The 15,364-nt window shown below is 35.3% G+C and overlaps 1 protein-coding gene across 3 annotated transcripts in view; it reads left to right on the top strand.

Annotated features, from left to right (window-relative positions):
- grid2 (glutamate receptor, ionotropic, delta 2) overlaps positions 1 to 15,364 on the top strand; it is a 546,810-nt gene that overhangs the window by 323,753 nt on the left and 207,693 nt on the right. For all 3 annotated transcript variants that reach the window (XM_031903170.1, XM_031903172.1, XM_031903175.1), the window contains exon 6: positions 10,020 to 10,193. In XM_031903170.1, the coding sequence (XP_031759030.1) occupies positions 10,020 to 10,193 (174 nt within the window). The remainder of the gene's footprint in view (positions 1 to 10,019; positions 10,194 to 15,364) is intronic.

Here is a 15,364-nt window from a genome sequence, read left to right as displayed (position 1 = left end):
ATCCCAACTAAGATATAATTACCCCTTATTGGGGGCAGAACAGTCCTATTGGGTTTATTTAATGGTTAAATGATTCCCTTTTCTTTGTAATAATCAAACAGTACCTTGTACTTGATCCCAACTAAGATATAATTAATCCATACTGGAGGTAAAACAAACCTGGTGGGTTTAATTAATGATTAATGTTTAAATTATCTTTTAGTAGACTAAAAATGGAGAATATAAAGTCATTTTTTATTATATATATAACCCTTCAAAAATATTCAGCCAAATACTGAACCAAATGTAAACCTGAATTTAAAAAAAAAATAAAAAATGGTAAAACTGCATAAATTGTGTATAGTTGTCCTGAAAGTTAAACACATGACACATGACTTTTCTGATTTGGATCAACTGAACACCTTGGGGCAGATTTATGATTGCTTAAACCTTCTCATTTAGAAAAAAAACCCTTCTATAATTTAACCACAAATCAAGAACAATAAATAGCAACCACAAAATCATGAAAAGTTGCAATTCTTTAAAATGGGTGGAAAATGGATTTTACATTAAAGGGATTCTGTCATGATTTTCATGATGTATTTTTTATTTCTAAATTACAATGTTTACATTGCTAATCATTTATGTGGTGTTCACGATTCAGTGTGCACAGTTGTGATTTTTTTCTGTGATTTTTTTAAACTGCAAGTTTTGATAAACGTTAAGTAGATACATTAGATAAATGCTAATATTCAGTTAAATCCCAAACTTCATTATGGATTTGGTGCGTGCCTAATGACAATGCTGTTGACCTTGTTTGTTATTTTACTCCCTATTTGATAGCATCTCACTTAATATCTTCCAAAGCATCCCATAATGCCTGCAAATAGTTAAGGCTGTAGGCTAGAGTGGATGCAATCTGACATTAATGCATATGTGGCTGTCCAAAAATAGCTAGCAACAGAAATGTAGTAGTAGCCTGACAATATTGATTCTTAGGTTGTAAGGTGGCAAACATATTTTTGTTGTGCTTGTAAACTCCTCTTCTGTCTTCAGATACAGCATCCTCAATATAAAAAAGTAATTTGTTTCTTGTCATTGCACAGGCACAGAAGTGAGACATTCCCTAGATACCCATTAATACACTCATAGAGCTTTTCAGACTATAATACCAGAGTGAATTGTACAGTTAGATCAATTTCCATTTTGTACATTTCTTCACATTCCATTTTGAGCCGATAAAACATCAGTTCTCACAAACACAATGTGACAAGGGTGCTTTGCCAGGACGTACCATTAACTGGTCATCTGTTTTAGTAAGATTTGATTGCCTGTTATGAGTTCCTAAACCCTGTGCAAATGGCAAGTTTTAATGAATTACCCCCTTTATGTTAGCTTGAGTAATGCAATACTACGCTCAAAACATGTGCACCCATTGCCTTTTGTTGAGTACTTGTATTGATTATGTTGCAGCCCCCCACATTTGTCAACGAGCTTCACCAAATAATAAAAAAATTGTGGTTTGTATACATTTTTCTTTACTCTGTGGTAATCAGGTCTGTATAAATTTCAGGTATTGAAATAATCAACAAAGAGAGCTTCTGAATTTGTATTGTGAATTTATTAGAGAGATGTGATACACATGTATGCATTGTTCCTCTGAAGTGAGCAACTGAGGAAGGACAAATGGAGGTTAAAAATACATGGTGCACCTAATTTCTAATAATGTCGCAATATCGACATTTGGAAATTCCGCTTGTCAAAATTTTTCAAATAAAATAAAACTGTGTTATTTATAGTGAAGTGTTGAACACTCTGTTTCCTTACTTCAAGCCCTTTGTCCATTACAGTAGCTGGTGAGCTGCCAGTGCAACTGGGACATTGAAATGATCAGTTTTGGCAAAAATAAGATGCTATCCAAACAGGATGCACGTTCATCCAGGCGCAACCCTCCGCCTCACTTGTGCAGCAAATGAACCGCAGCCACACAACTGGTGAATAGACCCATAGAGACATACGAGACAGAGGCAAATATCATACAGGCATGAGATGAAAAAAAAGAAAATGAAACTCTAAAATAAACTAGTTATCTAACTTTATGCTTTTCTTGATACATACCCACTGAGACCTAACAGCAGATGAGTGTGACGAGCTATTGTGTTACATAAGATTTCAGGACAGCACAGCTCTGTTCTTCAGATGCAATAACTAAAGTGCACGAAGTATGTCTTTATCCCTTGGGCACTAGCAATGTCTCCAAGAAGCCATGTACAAAACAAGCCAACACCTGTTCCCTTATGTCTGTGACTGCTTGATATGTTGTTCATTTTTTTCCGTGGCCCCTGCTCTGCTGTTGCTTTTGAAAAAAAAAAGGAGAAAGGAACGTATTTAAACAATCAAGCATAACCAAACAAGAGCAAAGCAATCAATGTAATGAGCAATGATTATCCACATCCATATTTCCAAGAAACAAATGCTTGAAAATAACCACATCAAAACAAACAGTTGTTGTCAAGGGAAAGCATAACCATCTACATTTTACAACTGGGAAACATTTTACTGTGAAATTACAAATATTGCCAGTGTATTGTTCCCAAGATATTAGAAAAAAAATTCTTTCAATGTTAAGGCTATCAAAGGCTATATTTTCTGCTTCAGTTCCATATTTTGTTTGTGTGGTTGTAACTTTTCTTTGTTCTTAGTTTAAAATGTAAAGCTCTGTTTGCATATTAAAGTTGTACATACTGTATAGTGATACATTGAAAATGCAACATTTAAATGCATTACATTTAAAATGTTATTTTACAAAAACATTGGCTGGCACACTTCTCTTAGTTTAGACACTTATTTTTCTGCAATAATGAGACAAATAATAACAAGCCATATGGCCATAGAGTGCTTAAGCTTATAGGTTATATAAAGGCAAATCTGTTCTGGTATGTCTTTTTGAGGCAAGTCAGATGAATGCAACTCTCTATTGCAATTTGTACGTTGAAATAACATTTCTTTGGGGCTGTAATGAATCATGAAATATCTTACTAAAAAAAGAAGTGTTTTCTAAATTATATTGGTTGTTTTAAAGACAAGTAAAATGTACTGGAGCTGCCAATATGTTGGGCACTGCCTAGTTAACATAATTGCTTGCCTTTCTTTCCCTTGAACACCACACCACCAACTCTCTTTACTGTCCCCAGCAGCCTGTAGAGTAAAAATCTAAATTTGAATTCCTACTTTACTGTGCTATTAAGAACAACACAGAGGATCACTGGGACAACTGCACAGACAGCAGCACAGCTCTAAAAGAGAGTGCCCTGCAATGGGATTCAAAATAGGCCCTAGTAATTAAAATACACAGAGGCCCAAACATGTCCCCACTAGCCCAATAACTCTTAATGGCATCTTACAGGAGCCCCTATTTAATGTGCAGAATCTACAGATTACAAGTCCATGCCTGGGCCAGTGCATTTTTCAGCAAATAAAAGTGGCAGCCATGCATTACATTAATGGGCTATATAGCTCCTATGCTTTTAACCCCTAATTATATGATGGAGAGTTCTTGGAGTTTATGTTCCATATTATAAAAGTTGCAAGGATTGCACTAGGCATAGCAAGTCATATCAGCATGGCTGCTAGAAATTATTAGACTATTGCTTTACCATTAAAGTTAATGGGGGGTTTCAGGAGCTTAGTCCTTCAACAGCTGCAGTGGGACTGTTATTCCAACACTGTGCTATTGATACTACAGACATAGGTGTGTGCTATCCTTCTTGGTCAATTTATTTTTTTCTCTTGGGATATAAGTAGTTCATAATTTTCCTTAAAAGAGACCTGTCACCCTAAGAAATTATTCCAAATCCTTTTCTATCATGTTAGGTGAGCAAAATAAACTACTGTTTAAACAAGGTATGTGATTATTTCCAACAGTTTTCAACAATGTGGCTGTCTGCTCAAGCTTAGCAAGTTGCATTCTTTTGGTTTTTTTATGGCAGAATGTATAATGAATAAGTCTTATTGCTCATCCCAATGTGGCATGACAGGACATTCTTTCTTTATAATAACTGTAGAGAAAATTACAGTTGAAGGCAAGAAATAAAAAAGAAGGGGATGGGAAAACAAAAAAAAATATTAATCAAACAAAAACATCATCATGGCCAGAATGTGTTGATATTTATTTATAAAGCTTTAATCATGTTTTCTAACATTATACAATAGTGAAAAACAATTATATTTGTAATTGATAACAAGGCCCACTTCATAGATAGCAGGTTACTGAAGTAATATTTGATAGCATAATAATTACAACTGCATTATAGATACAATAATAAACATATAATTGCCTTCCTCATCACCATAGCTTTTCGCTGACCCTCGACCTGCACTCCCAGATTCTTACTGAAAAGTCGCTCATTTCCCTTTGTTCTTCTGCACTGAACACTAAAAAATATACAAATTTAACTAAAAAGTAGCTTTTGGGAGAGAGTCCAGAAAGTTCAACAAGGTTCACCTGCACTTAGATACATTGTTTCTCAAGTTAATTAAAAAGTAGTTTGGCAGAGAACCCAGAAATCTTAATGAGCTTCACCTGCACTTAGATACATTGTTTCTCACATTTAATTAAATAAGTGGGCTTTTGGCAGAGAGCCCAGAAAGTTGTTAAGCCATACCTGCACTGAGATACAATTGTAACTAATAAGCTAAACAGGTCTCTTGGGGGAACTGAGACTAGCAGCTTAAATGGCAATTTCAGCTTTTTTAACAAAACTGAAATAACACATAAAATACAACCCCAAAGCCCCCTGAATCATGTTCAAACTATTTAGGAGTTGTGGTCGCAAAAAAAGGGCGTGGTCAAAACATTTCACCACGTGCTGCACAGCATGTCTTTTTGTCCCTCTTTCCATTTTCAAAATGTTAGGAGGTATGCTCATCACTGTCTAAATAACTCTCTACTCCTTTTAGGTTGAGGTTTCTCATTGTCTTGATGTGTGAGTCTTTGTGACTATACTTTTTCTATTCTCCAGCCTCCTTCAGGTTCTGTCTTTTTTCCATTTGCCTTTTTCTTTCCTTATTTTATCCACAACCTACAACTGTTCCCATGATCTTATACTTCCATATAAGTTTGACCTGTCCTCTTATGATTCCTCATTGTTGTATTCTGTAATATTGATGATAATAATGATCATGACCTTTACTCGTATCTAAATTTGGGTTTGGTCTGGCATTTTATTTACAGTAAGTTTGGGCCTATCCTGTTTTACCTTGTTTCTTTCATTGATATTTATATATTATGCATTCACTAACCTTGCCTGCCCCAGGAGAGTTAAGAATAGGGCAGTTTGCATCTGGGAAGTGGGGTGTCACAGTAGAAGGGAAATCTCACTGTTGCAGATAAAAAGAGAGACAGCACTCTGGGACCTGATTTTGGGTTTAAGTTACCATAGTTCATAAAGATTTTGTTGCCTTTCAGCTAAAAGACAAGAAGCTGTTGTTAAGAGTTTAAGGAAGTGAGTCTGTTACATCTGTATTTAACATTGTACACAGTAGCACATATATTTTACCTACAAATAACTTACTGGCAAGTGTCTGACTAATCTTTAGAAGTAATCGCTAATGAAATTGGATAGGCATCATATTCTTTGAGATCATAGTTCTTTAGTACATGCATGGGTGATGCTGTCCAAATATATTAGACACAATCAAGTAGTTTGTTGATCATTTACACTGGCATTTTCTGTAAGTGCTGTGATTATTAATAAAGAGCTTTAGAATAAAATAAATGGTATTCCTCCTGGTTCATCTCTATAATAATTCTACAGGTGTATTAGCAATGACCCATATTTTGTCACAAAAGCAATGTTATGCATTTTCTGTTTCTGATGATCTGAAATGATACACACTAAATGAAAAGACGGCTTCTTATGCTGAGAAAAACCATTATCTATGGTACATTAAGGATTAATCGACCAGAAATACAGGATATTACACTGGACACAGCAGATGCCAGGTGTTATTTTGTTTTCAGAAAGTCTTTATTTAATACAGAACATAAATGACGAATGAAAAAAAAAATCCATTGATGTGCTTTGACCGAACAAAAAAAAGGTTTAGTGCAGTCGAAAGAATGGACCATAAACTTGGCAGTGGCTTAACTTAATATCACCCTTGTCAAAGTACTGGTTACAGAACACAGCAGACTGCAAGCTTTCATTAAAAATGAAAGAAAGAAATCCTTTCTATTAAGGTAATTTAGGAAAATTTCAAAAATTGATAAATTGTCTTCCCTGTGCCTTATTCATGGTGATGCTAATTGATTAGATTAGGAAGTGTTTTTTTAATGCCGGTCCATTAAATATATCTCTGACATAACCAACACCTTTGCTACAAAAGACCACAATGAATAGTGTTAACATTAATTTAATGAATATATAATCTGTATTTTACTCATTTTTGTCATTATAAAGCACAAATTTCACATTGAATTTCCTCCCCCTTTTCCCATTATAAACAGGGCAGTACATGGATTTTATTAAATATGTACAATGGGGCAGTAGGAGGAAAGACAATTGTAGTTTGGTTGCATCAGGGCAAAATTTACATCAGAGATAAAAGCTGTAGACAGGAAGGTCCAGTTTTGATGCAACTTTTGGATTTTCTGAACTTGTGTAGGTCATAATTTATAAAACTCGTGAATTAATTTGGATATAATTTAATAACAGATTTGCCCATGGGCCGTAACCCATAGGGACCAAAGAGTGATGGGATTTTTTCAGCCAGCTGTAGGGAGAGCAATCAGTGAAACTATTTGATTGATTGCCATGGTTTACTGCCCATAGGCACATTTGGCCAGTGTTGATAAATCATCCAGAGAGTCTCCTTTAAAGAACAGCTCATTTGCTAGCTAATAATAATAATGAGGGTTTTTAAATGTATTTACCATCGTACGTATACACACACACACACCCAAGTAACAGGCAGCAGAGCCAGCAAGAGTTACATAGTTACATAGTTACAAGGGTTGAAAAAAGACCATCAAGAGTCCATCAAGTTCAACCCTTTCAAGTAAACCCAGCACACACAACTTATACTTACCAATCTATACACTCACAAACTATACAGTATATACAACCACTAATACTAACTGTAGATATTAGTATCACAATAGCCTTGGATATTCTGATTGTTCAAGAACTCATCCAGGTCCCTCTTAAAGGCATTAACAGAATCTGCAATTACAACATCACTAGGAAGGGCATTCCACAACCTCACTGCCCTCACCGTGAAAAACCACCTGCGCTGCTTCAAATGAAAACTCTGTTCTTTTAATCTAAAAGGGTGGCCTCTGGTGCGTTGATCGCTTTTATGGGAAAAAAACAACAACCCCCATCTGCCTATAATCCCCTCTAATGTATTTGTACAGAGTAATCATGTCCACTTGCAAGCTCTTCTTTTCCAGAGAAAACAACCCCAACCTCAACAGTCTAACTTTATAGCTTAAATCTTCCATCTGCACTCTCTCCAGCTCATTAATATCCTTCTTAAGGACTGGAGCCCAAAACTGCACTGCATACTCAAGGTGAGGCCTTACCAGGGACTTATAAAGAGGCAAAATTATGTTCTCATCCCTTGAGTCAATGCCCTTTTTTATACAAGACAGCACTTTATTTGCTTTAGTAGCCACAGAATGACACTGTCTGGAATTAGACAACTTGTTATCTACAAAAATCCCTAGATCCTTCTCCAGTAAGGATACCCCCAACAAACTACCATTTAGTAGTGATGAGCGAATCTGTCCCATTTTGCCCACGACTATTCTTTTGTTGCCTGCGGCTATTCTTTTGATGCCCGCGACTATTCTTTTTTGACACACAACTTTTCTTTTGCTGCGGGCTTTTATATTATTTCTACCAAAGTGCATAACTTTGCACTTGTCCACATTGAATCTCATTTTCCAGTTTGCTGCCCAGTTTTCCAATTTTGTCAAATTGCTCTGCAAAGCGGCAGCATCCTGCATGGAACTTATAGTTTTGCACAATTTAGTGTCATCAGCAAAAATAGAAACAGTACTTTCTATGCCCACCTTCAGGTCATTAATAAACAAGTTAAAATGTTAAAGGTACTCCACTAACAACACTGGTCCAATTAAAAAATGTTCCATTTACCACCACTCTTTGTAATCTATCCTTCAGCCAGTTCTCTACCCAATTACAAATATTATGTTCTAGGCCAATATTCCTCAGTTTGATCATTAACCTTCTGTGAGGTACTGTATCAAACGCTTTAGCAAAGTCCAAGTAGATGACATCAACTGCCATTCCAGCATCGAGGTTCCTGCTCCCTTCCTCATAAAAGGCAACTAAATTAGATGTTGTCCTTTATTAATAGGGGTATTGGGGGGGGAGGGGCAGCCTTGTAGTGGATAAGCAGAGCCTGGCAGTTCGAAGCAAGTGGCAGCCATTCAAATCAGTTTGCTGGGGAGACTGACTGGGTTGAAGTTGGTGTGGATAGGGAGGTGGTACAGAAGTTGAAAAGACAGGTAGGGGGCTATAAGGTTGAGCACAGGGCTGATTAGTATTACCTTGGGCACCTATACTACAGTGTTTCTTTTTCAGGTAATACAGTGACACACATAATAGGTGGCTATATTTTCTCGTATAAATATTTTATTAGAATGAAAATGTATTTTAAATACTAATTGTACGTGTATAGTTAGAATAACTCAAGCATATCACAGTTACAATGCACTGCAGCACTATAGCAACTCTGTGCAACTGTGTACCCATTAATTGCAATGACATGTAATCCAAATCATGTACACTTCGGTTAGACCAAAACATCAGAAAGACTTGTAGCTTTTGGGGAAAAGAGTTACCAGTCCTAAATAATGCAGAAAAAGCAGTCTGGCTCTAATACTTTTTATAGATTAAAATGATTGAATGTTTTCTAAGATGCTAAAATAAATTATCTTGAGAATATATTAGGCATTCTTCAAGCGGCTGTACTTTTTAAGGCTCTTTGAAAACTATGTTCCTTTTTTATCTTGTTGGCGGTTTCACACATTTGCAAACCGCAAGGCTTTGGCAGGTGCAGCTGTGGTCTGCAGAGGCACTTGCTGAGCTTAAAAAAAGAAGAGCAATTCTAATTTATTTTAGCAAATCAATTTAATACTTGCCTGCTTTTAACTTTCCAGCTACAGCTCCATGAGATGTGCTTACAACTGGAGAAACAAAGCTTTGGTACACAAACTGACTTCATTAATGGATGGTCTAACAGAACTCGGCTCCACTGTTATATTAAATTGTTTTTTTTCCCCTTGCAATCAAAGCATGATTAATATAAATACCTCTACAGGTTGGATATTGCAACTGCCAGTTTATCAGCCAAAGCTGTAAACACCTGTACATATAGCTTATTCCATAAAATAATCCTTTATCTTTCTTGTGGTTTATTGTGCATCTGTCGTTGGGTTTTCTATTTTTTAAAAAGGAATGGATCTTAAAAGCTGTCTTAAAAGTTAAAGAAACAATGCATTTTGCAAGCATGTACAAAGAGGAAATGACATACAGTAAATAGCTGTACTCACAATAACTACACTTTCAATATCCAGCACACAGCATGTTCAACTAGAAGGCAAATGAAGAGTTGCCAGACCAGTAGCATTATGAGAGAATAAATCTTGTCCTGGTCTTTTGAAACTGACATATTTCTGTCTCCAGCTGCTGAAAGTCAATTTAATATAGTTATTTTTTAAATTGTTGCTCTTCAAACAAGCAAACATTTGCAGAAACCATGTTCTATGCAGTGTTTTTAACACTATAACTCTCTTTAGTAATCAGAAGCTTTCAAAACATTGATTTGCTAATTTAATTTATTATTTATTGTATAGTTGTGCAATTGCATATTGTATGTAAAATTGCAGCATTTGTACTATTTGTAGTAAACCATATCATAGCAACCACATCTGCTGTTTGGTTGGGTAACTGTTGTAAACCTTGCAACTTTCATTGTTCTAATTAGTATTATATTTTATTTCTTTGTTTCAGGAAATAAATGATTTGGATGTGCAGGAATTGGTCCGAAGGTCAATTGGGAGGTTAACGATTATTCGACAGACCTTTCCAGTGCCACATAATTCAAGCCAACGCTGTTTCCGTGGCAACCACAGAATATCCACATCACTCTGTGACCCAAAGGACCCGTTTTCACAGAATATGGAGGTATGCTGTTGCAATCAATATTTTATGTACTATTTTGTGGATTGAGATCACACATTGGGACCTTTTTGATAAAGATCTGTACATTTCTTAACACATAGCAAAAAGTTAGAATACGCAAACCAGCTCAGTAAGGAAATCATTAAAAAAGCCAAGTCTGTGCTTTTGAAATGGCAAATCATTTTCTAAAAGCAAAATAAAGTGCTGTAATGTGTTATAAGATGATTAGTTAAAAGGGTTTATTTTTGTTTTCTTCTAAGCTTTTATCAAAAGAAAGAGTTTTCAGCTCTTGCAGAACAATAAAATCCAAAAGTATAATTATGAAAATGATCTAAATGATATCCTCAAATCTTTTGTTCTGTTTAAAAGTGTTATTCCTAATGGTAAATTACATTTTAAAATGAGAGTAGTGGTTGAAAAAGTAGGTAAAATCGAAATAAATGTGTGCTACACATGTCTCTTTGTATATACAAGCATTACTTGTATATGCAACACTGTTTATTTTTCAGTTACATTAACAGTACAGACAGAGTGAGCATACATTGCCATAAATAAAAATAAATGCAAATGTAAAGATTTAGGGAATGTCAATATCCAAATCATTTTATGATTTTTAAACACAATAAAAATTGTGAATGTTAAACTTCTATCAATGCAAAAAAATGAAAAACTATTATGGGTATGGACTCTGGGGTTAATTTATTAATGAGGCGCAATAATTGCAACAAATTACAATCTGCATTATATTAGGTGTGGTTGTGGCTTTGTTGTGCTTTTGCAAAGCATGAATATATTTATGTAGCTTTGCACATATCACAGTCCCCGTGATAAATACATTTATGGTAAAGCATTGGTGGTGTAAACTAGGCGCAAGTGATATGGTCATAGAAGTTATGTGTGCATTACTTGTGTGCACCAACTGCTGTGCAAGTCAGTCGACACACAAAATTGATGCAACTTTAGAAGCTTTAGAAGGGCAACATTTTCCTTGGATATTTACTGAGGTTTGTGTTCCATAAATATCCAAGAAATCTAATATAATTAATAAACAAACAAAAATCTTTTACAGTATATCTATTGGAAATGTTATTTACAGAACCTGACAAACAAAAATGGTCTCTGTGCAAAAAAGTCCTAATTATGAGTATACAGTATATATGGGTTTCCTTATATGGAAACCTATTATCCAGAAAGGTCAGAATTATGGGAATGCCACCTCCTATAGACTTTATTATAAGCAAATACTTAAAATTTAAAAAAAATGGTTTCCTTTTTCTCTCTAGTAAATAAACAATACCCTACTGGGTTTATTTAATGTTTAATGATTATTTTTAGTAGATTGGTGATCCAAAACCCCTTATAAGAAAACCCTAGGTCCCAAGCATTCTGAATAATAGGTCTTATACCTACATTTCTATTGGAATGCAGTTGATTGAGCTTTCCTATTCTGTAAATTGTATTATCATTTAAATTGTGTATATAAATGGGATCTGTATTGTTTGCCTTGTCTGAAGCATTCCTATAGACTTCATTTAAAAAGTACTGTAAAGTTGTGCAGTTTGTCCCTATAAGAAACTTAAAACTCAATTTTTATATGATGTGAATGCGGATTTATGGTATACGCTAACATTTATTTCTGATCTGAAGGAATCTCACCATTTAATGCAAGATGATATACTAGTATATTTATATGGGTGGCTGTCAAAATATACAAAAAATATATTGCGCATACAGTAAAGGGTACCAGGTTTATAGACTGCTAAAGTATGAGCAAGTTGGGAAGTGACCTAATTAAACCAAATTATTGTGATGGGCTTTCATATGAATCTTTTCAGGAACCGAGATAAGATTATTTTTCTGTTTTTTATTTTTTATGTAGAGTTTTACATTCTTTCTGTAATTTCTATGAAGCCAGTTTGATTCCACAAAAATCAGCTGCTAAGTGATCAGTTGCTTAGTGACGAGTAAAATGGATTCATAGCGAAATTCCACATTTTTTGCTCCCGAAACGGGAAATTTGCTTATAAAAAAACTTGTTGAGTGAGGAAAAGGTTCCGATCACATCAAAAAAGAGTCGCAGACATGGCAAAACAGCTGCGGGCACGTCAAATACCTCGCAGTTGCGTCAAAAAAGTTGTGGTTCCATAAAATAAATTGCATGCATCAAAAATGTTGCGTGGTAGCCACGTTTTGCTAAATTTTTGCAGTTTCACAGCAACAAGCTAAATGGGACAATTTTGCTCATCACTACTGCTGCTGCATTATCTAGCCTAACTATTTTAGCTCCTACATTAATGGGTTATGGGTCTAGACTACCACTAGCTATCTGACATTCATGGAGTCTCTTTTCTTTATCTTCCCAAAAGTTTTACCTGAGGACTCCTATTCATTGGGACCTTCTTTAACAGAGTACCCAGCTTTAGTCACCCTTCAGCATGATTTGGGGATAAAAACCACTAACAGGGATACTCCCCAAACCTATATACCACTAGGTGGACATCACCTGAGTTCTCTGTGCCAATGCTGCCATGATATGCCCCTTAGATTGAGCTACAAGTCTTCCCACTCTCGCTCACACTGACCACTCCTTTATCTAAGACTGTTAAACAGAAGGGGTAAATTACAAACATTATAGAAAGCTTAATCTGTTCTCCTCTACACTGAACTTTTAGATTTTAAAAGTCAATCCAGCACATTTCCACTATAGCCTGGCCCTCTTTCACTGACCCTAGTTATCAGGTAGAATTTTAAATGTCACTTTCAAAAGTAAAAAAAAAAAAGTTGATTTATTCAAAGCACAAAAATTGAAATACAAATTAAAGTGTCTAGTGATTGTCACTGCTTAAAACATGCTGAAAGTTCATTTAGAGTGAATTTTAATGGCTTCCCTTATTAAAGGGTAGAATGAAGAAGACATGTACCATCTGCTTCAAAATATATATTACATGAAAACAATACAGAGGCAGCAAAATACATTAAACATCATAAATTGAGGTGTCTAAAAACACAGTATCTGGAAATAATGAAGAATATGAATGCAGGACAGTCAAGTCACAAGGCATCTAGGAATAATTTAGCTACTGCAAGAAATACAGAATGCATACCTGCAAAAGGGTGATAAGACTAGCTGAAATAGAAAATGAGCAATGCATTGCTGAAGAATGTAGGTCCAATCTGAACCATTTTTTCATGTAGTCAAAGAACAGGAATCCAAAGAACTAAAATGGGAAATCTGAAAAACTGTAATGGTCATCCAGATACATAATAATGAGTTAAAACCATGGTGACCCAACATATTTCATACTGTATATACAGTATATACTAGAGAGGTGCTGTTGCCAGAGATAGAGCTTCTGATAACAACAGAACATAGAATGAGAATGGTGGTTTTATCATCACTCATGAGCATATACTGTTAAACAAGTTAATGATAAACACGCCTAATTTTGTACATAGAGCCCTGGGTTTACACTGGTGAGGAAGATTCAAGTGTAGAGCCTTTTTTATTATTAAAGGAGAAAGAAAGGTGAAAACTAAGTAAGCTTTATCAGAAAGGTCTATGTAAATACAGCTATAAGCACTCACAGAAATACTGCACTGACTTCTCTGTGAAAAGATTTCTTGTGTCTGTAATTCATGTGCCAGAGACACGCAGTTCTCTCCCCTCTCCTGCTCAGAACTCACTCTCTCCCCCCCTTAGGAATGTGGATCTGAGCCAGTCAGCAGGAAGCTGACTCATAGGGGCACATTTACTAATCCACGAACGTCCGAAAAGCGTCCGAATGAGTTTTTTTCGTAATGATCGGTATTTTGCGATTTTTTTTGTAAATTGTAACAACTTTTTCGTAGCGTTACGACTTGCGCGAATTGTCGCGACTTTTTCGAAACCGAGTACGAGCGCTCAATACAAAAAAGTTGCGACAATATACGAGCAAATCGTAACGGCTACGGAAAAGTTGCAACAATTCGTGCAAGTCGTAACAGCTACGAAAAAGTCGCAACAATTTACAAAAAAGTCATAACGGCGACGAAAAAATTGCCAAAATATACGAAAAAGTCCAATCCAAATTTTTCCCATTCGGATTCGTGGATTAGGAAATGTGCCCCATAGTCTTACCAACTGAGCATGTTCACTTGGTCTGGGTGTCTGTGCAGGAGTGAGGCATTATGGGAACTTTCTTTACACAGCCCAGTGTTTTTTCTTCCTGTTTGGCTTCTGATCTTTTGAACAGGTGAAATATGGGGAGACTTAAAGGCATTATTGAGAGAACTGAAGGTATGCCTGCAGCTTGAGATTAACTCTTTACTAGCCTTTCCTTCTTCTTTAAAGCCAATGCACAATATTCAGGTGCTAAAAAGGACTGTGTCCTGAAAACTTTGGGCATATGTTCATAGAAAATGTTGCAGGGGTAGTGATCATGAGGGAAATTGCATATTAGTGAAATGGTATGGGTGACATTCTGATTATTTTTTTTACAAAGTTGTTATTGATATGGCTTTCTATAGCAGTTTGTGGTGAACACCACTTCACCAAGTAACACAAAAATAATGGACTTTGTAGGCATTTAAATTATATCTGCTACTGAATTTTGCCATTAAACAAATTGAGCTAATTTACTAACAAAATAATGATTTACTTCCAGTGCCATAACCCATAGCAAATTGCTTTCATTATTCCAGCTTCATTAGACTGATGTTTCATTATTAATTAATTGCTATAGTTTACAGCAACCAGTACATAGGTATCCCAGAGATAAGAAATTATTTAACCCATGAAGACAATATTTTTTTTTAGAAATTATGACTTTTTTCAGTTTTTTAATGTTATTTCTTACATCTATATTGTGTATACTGTTAGTGTAATCCACTTTAATTGTGTTGGCCAGTCACACAATTACTGTTTTCAGGTAATAGGTTCACAAGGAATTGGAATAAGAAAATGCTTTTTACTTTTCATTATTACTGGGCTTTTTGCAATAAAAATTTGCAGTACAAAGTAAGACATATTAATTTTTTAAACAAAGTATACAGAAAACAGAATAGTACTTGCTATGGCTTTCAAGAGCAGTCCCAAATCAGAAATAAAGTGTTACTAGCCAGAAGGGAAATTTACTTGTCTACTTAATGTTAAGTATAGCAGCAATCAGCATCTGTAAATTTTCTCTGGTGGCCAA

The sequence above is a fragment of the Xenopus tropicalis genome, chromosome 1 (assembly GCF_000004195.4).
Source record: "Xenopus tropicalis strain Nigerian chromosome 1, UCB_Xtro_10.0, whole genome shotgun sequence".
NCBI lineage: Eukaryota > Metazoa > Chordata > Amphibia > Anura > Pipidae > Xenopus > Xenopus tropicalis.
The sequence above is the reverse complement of the archived record's forward strand: the minus strand, read 5'-3'. Positions and strand labels throughout refer to the sequence as shown.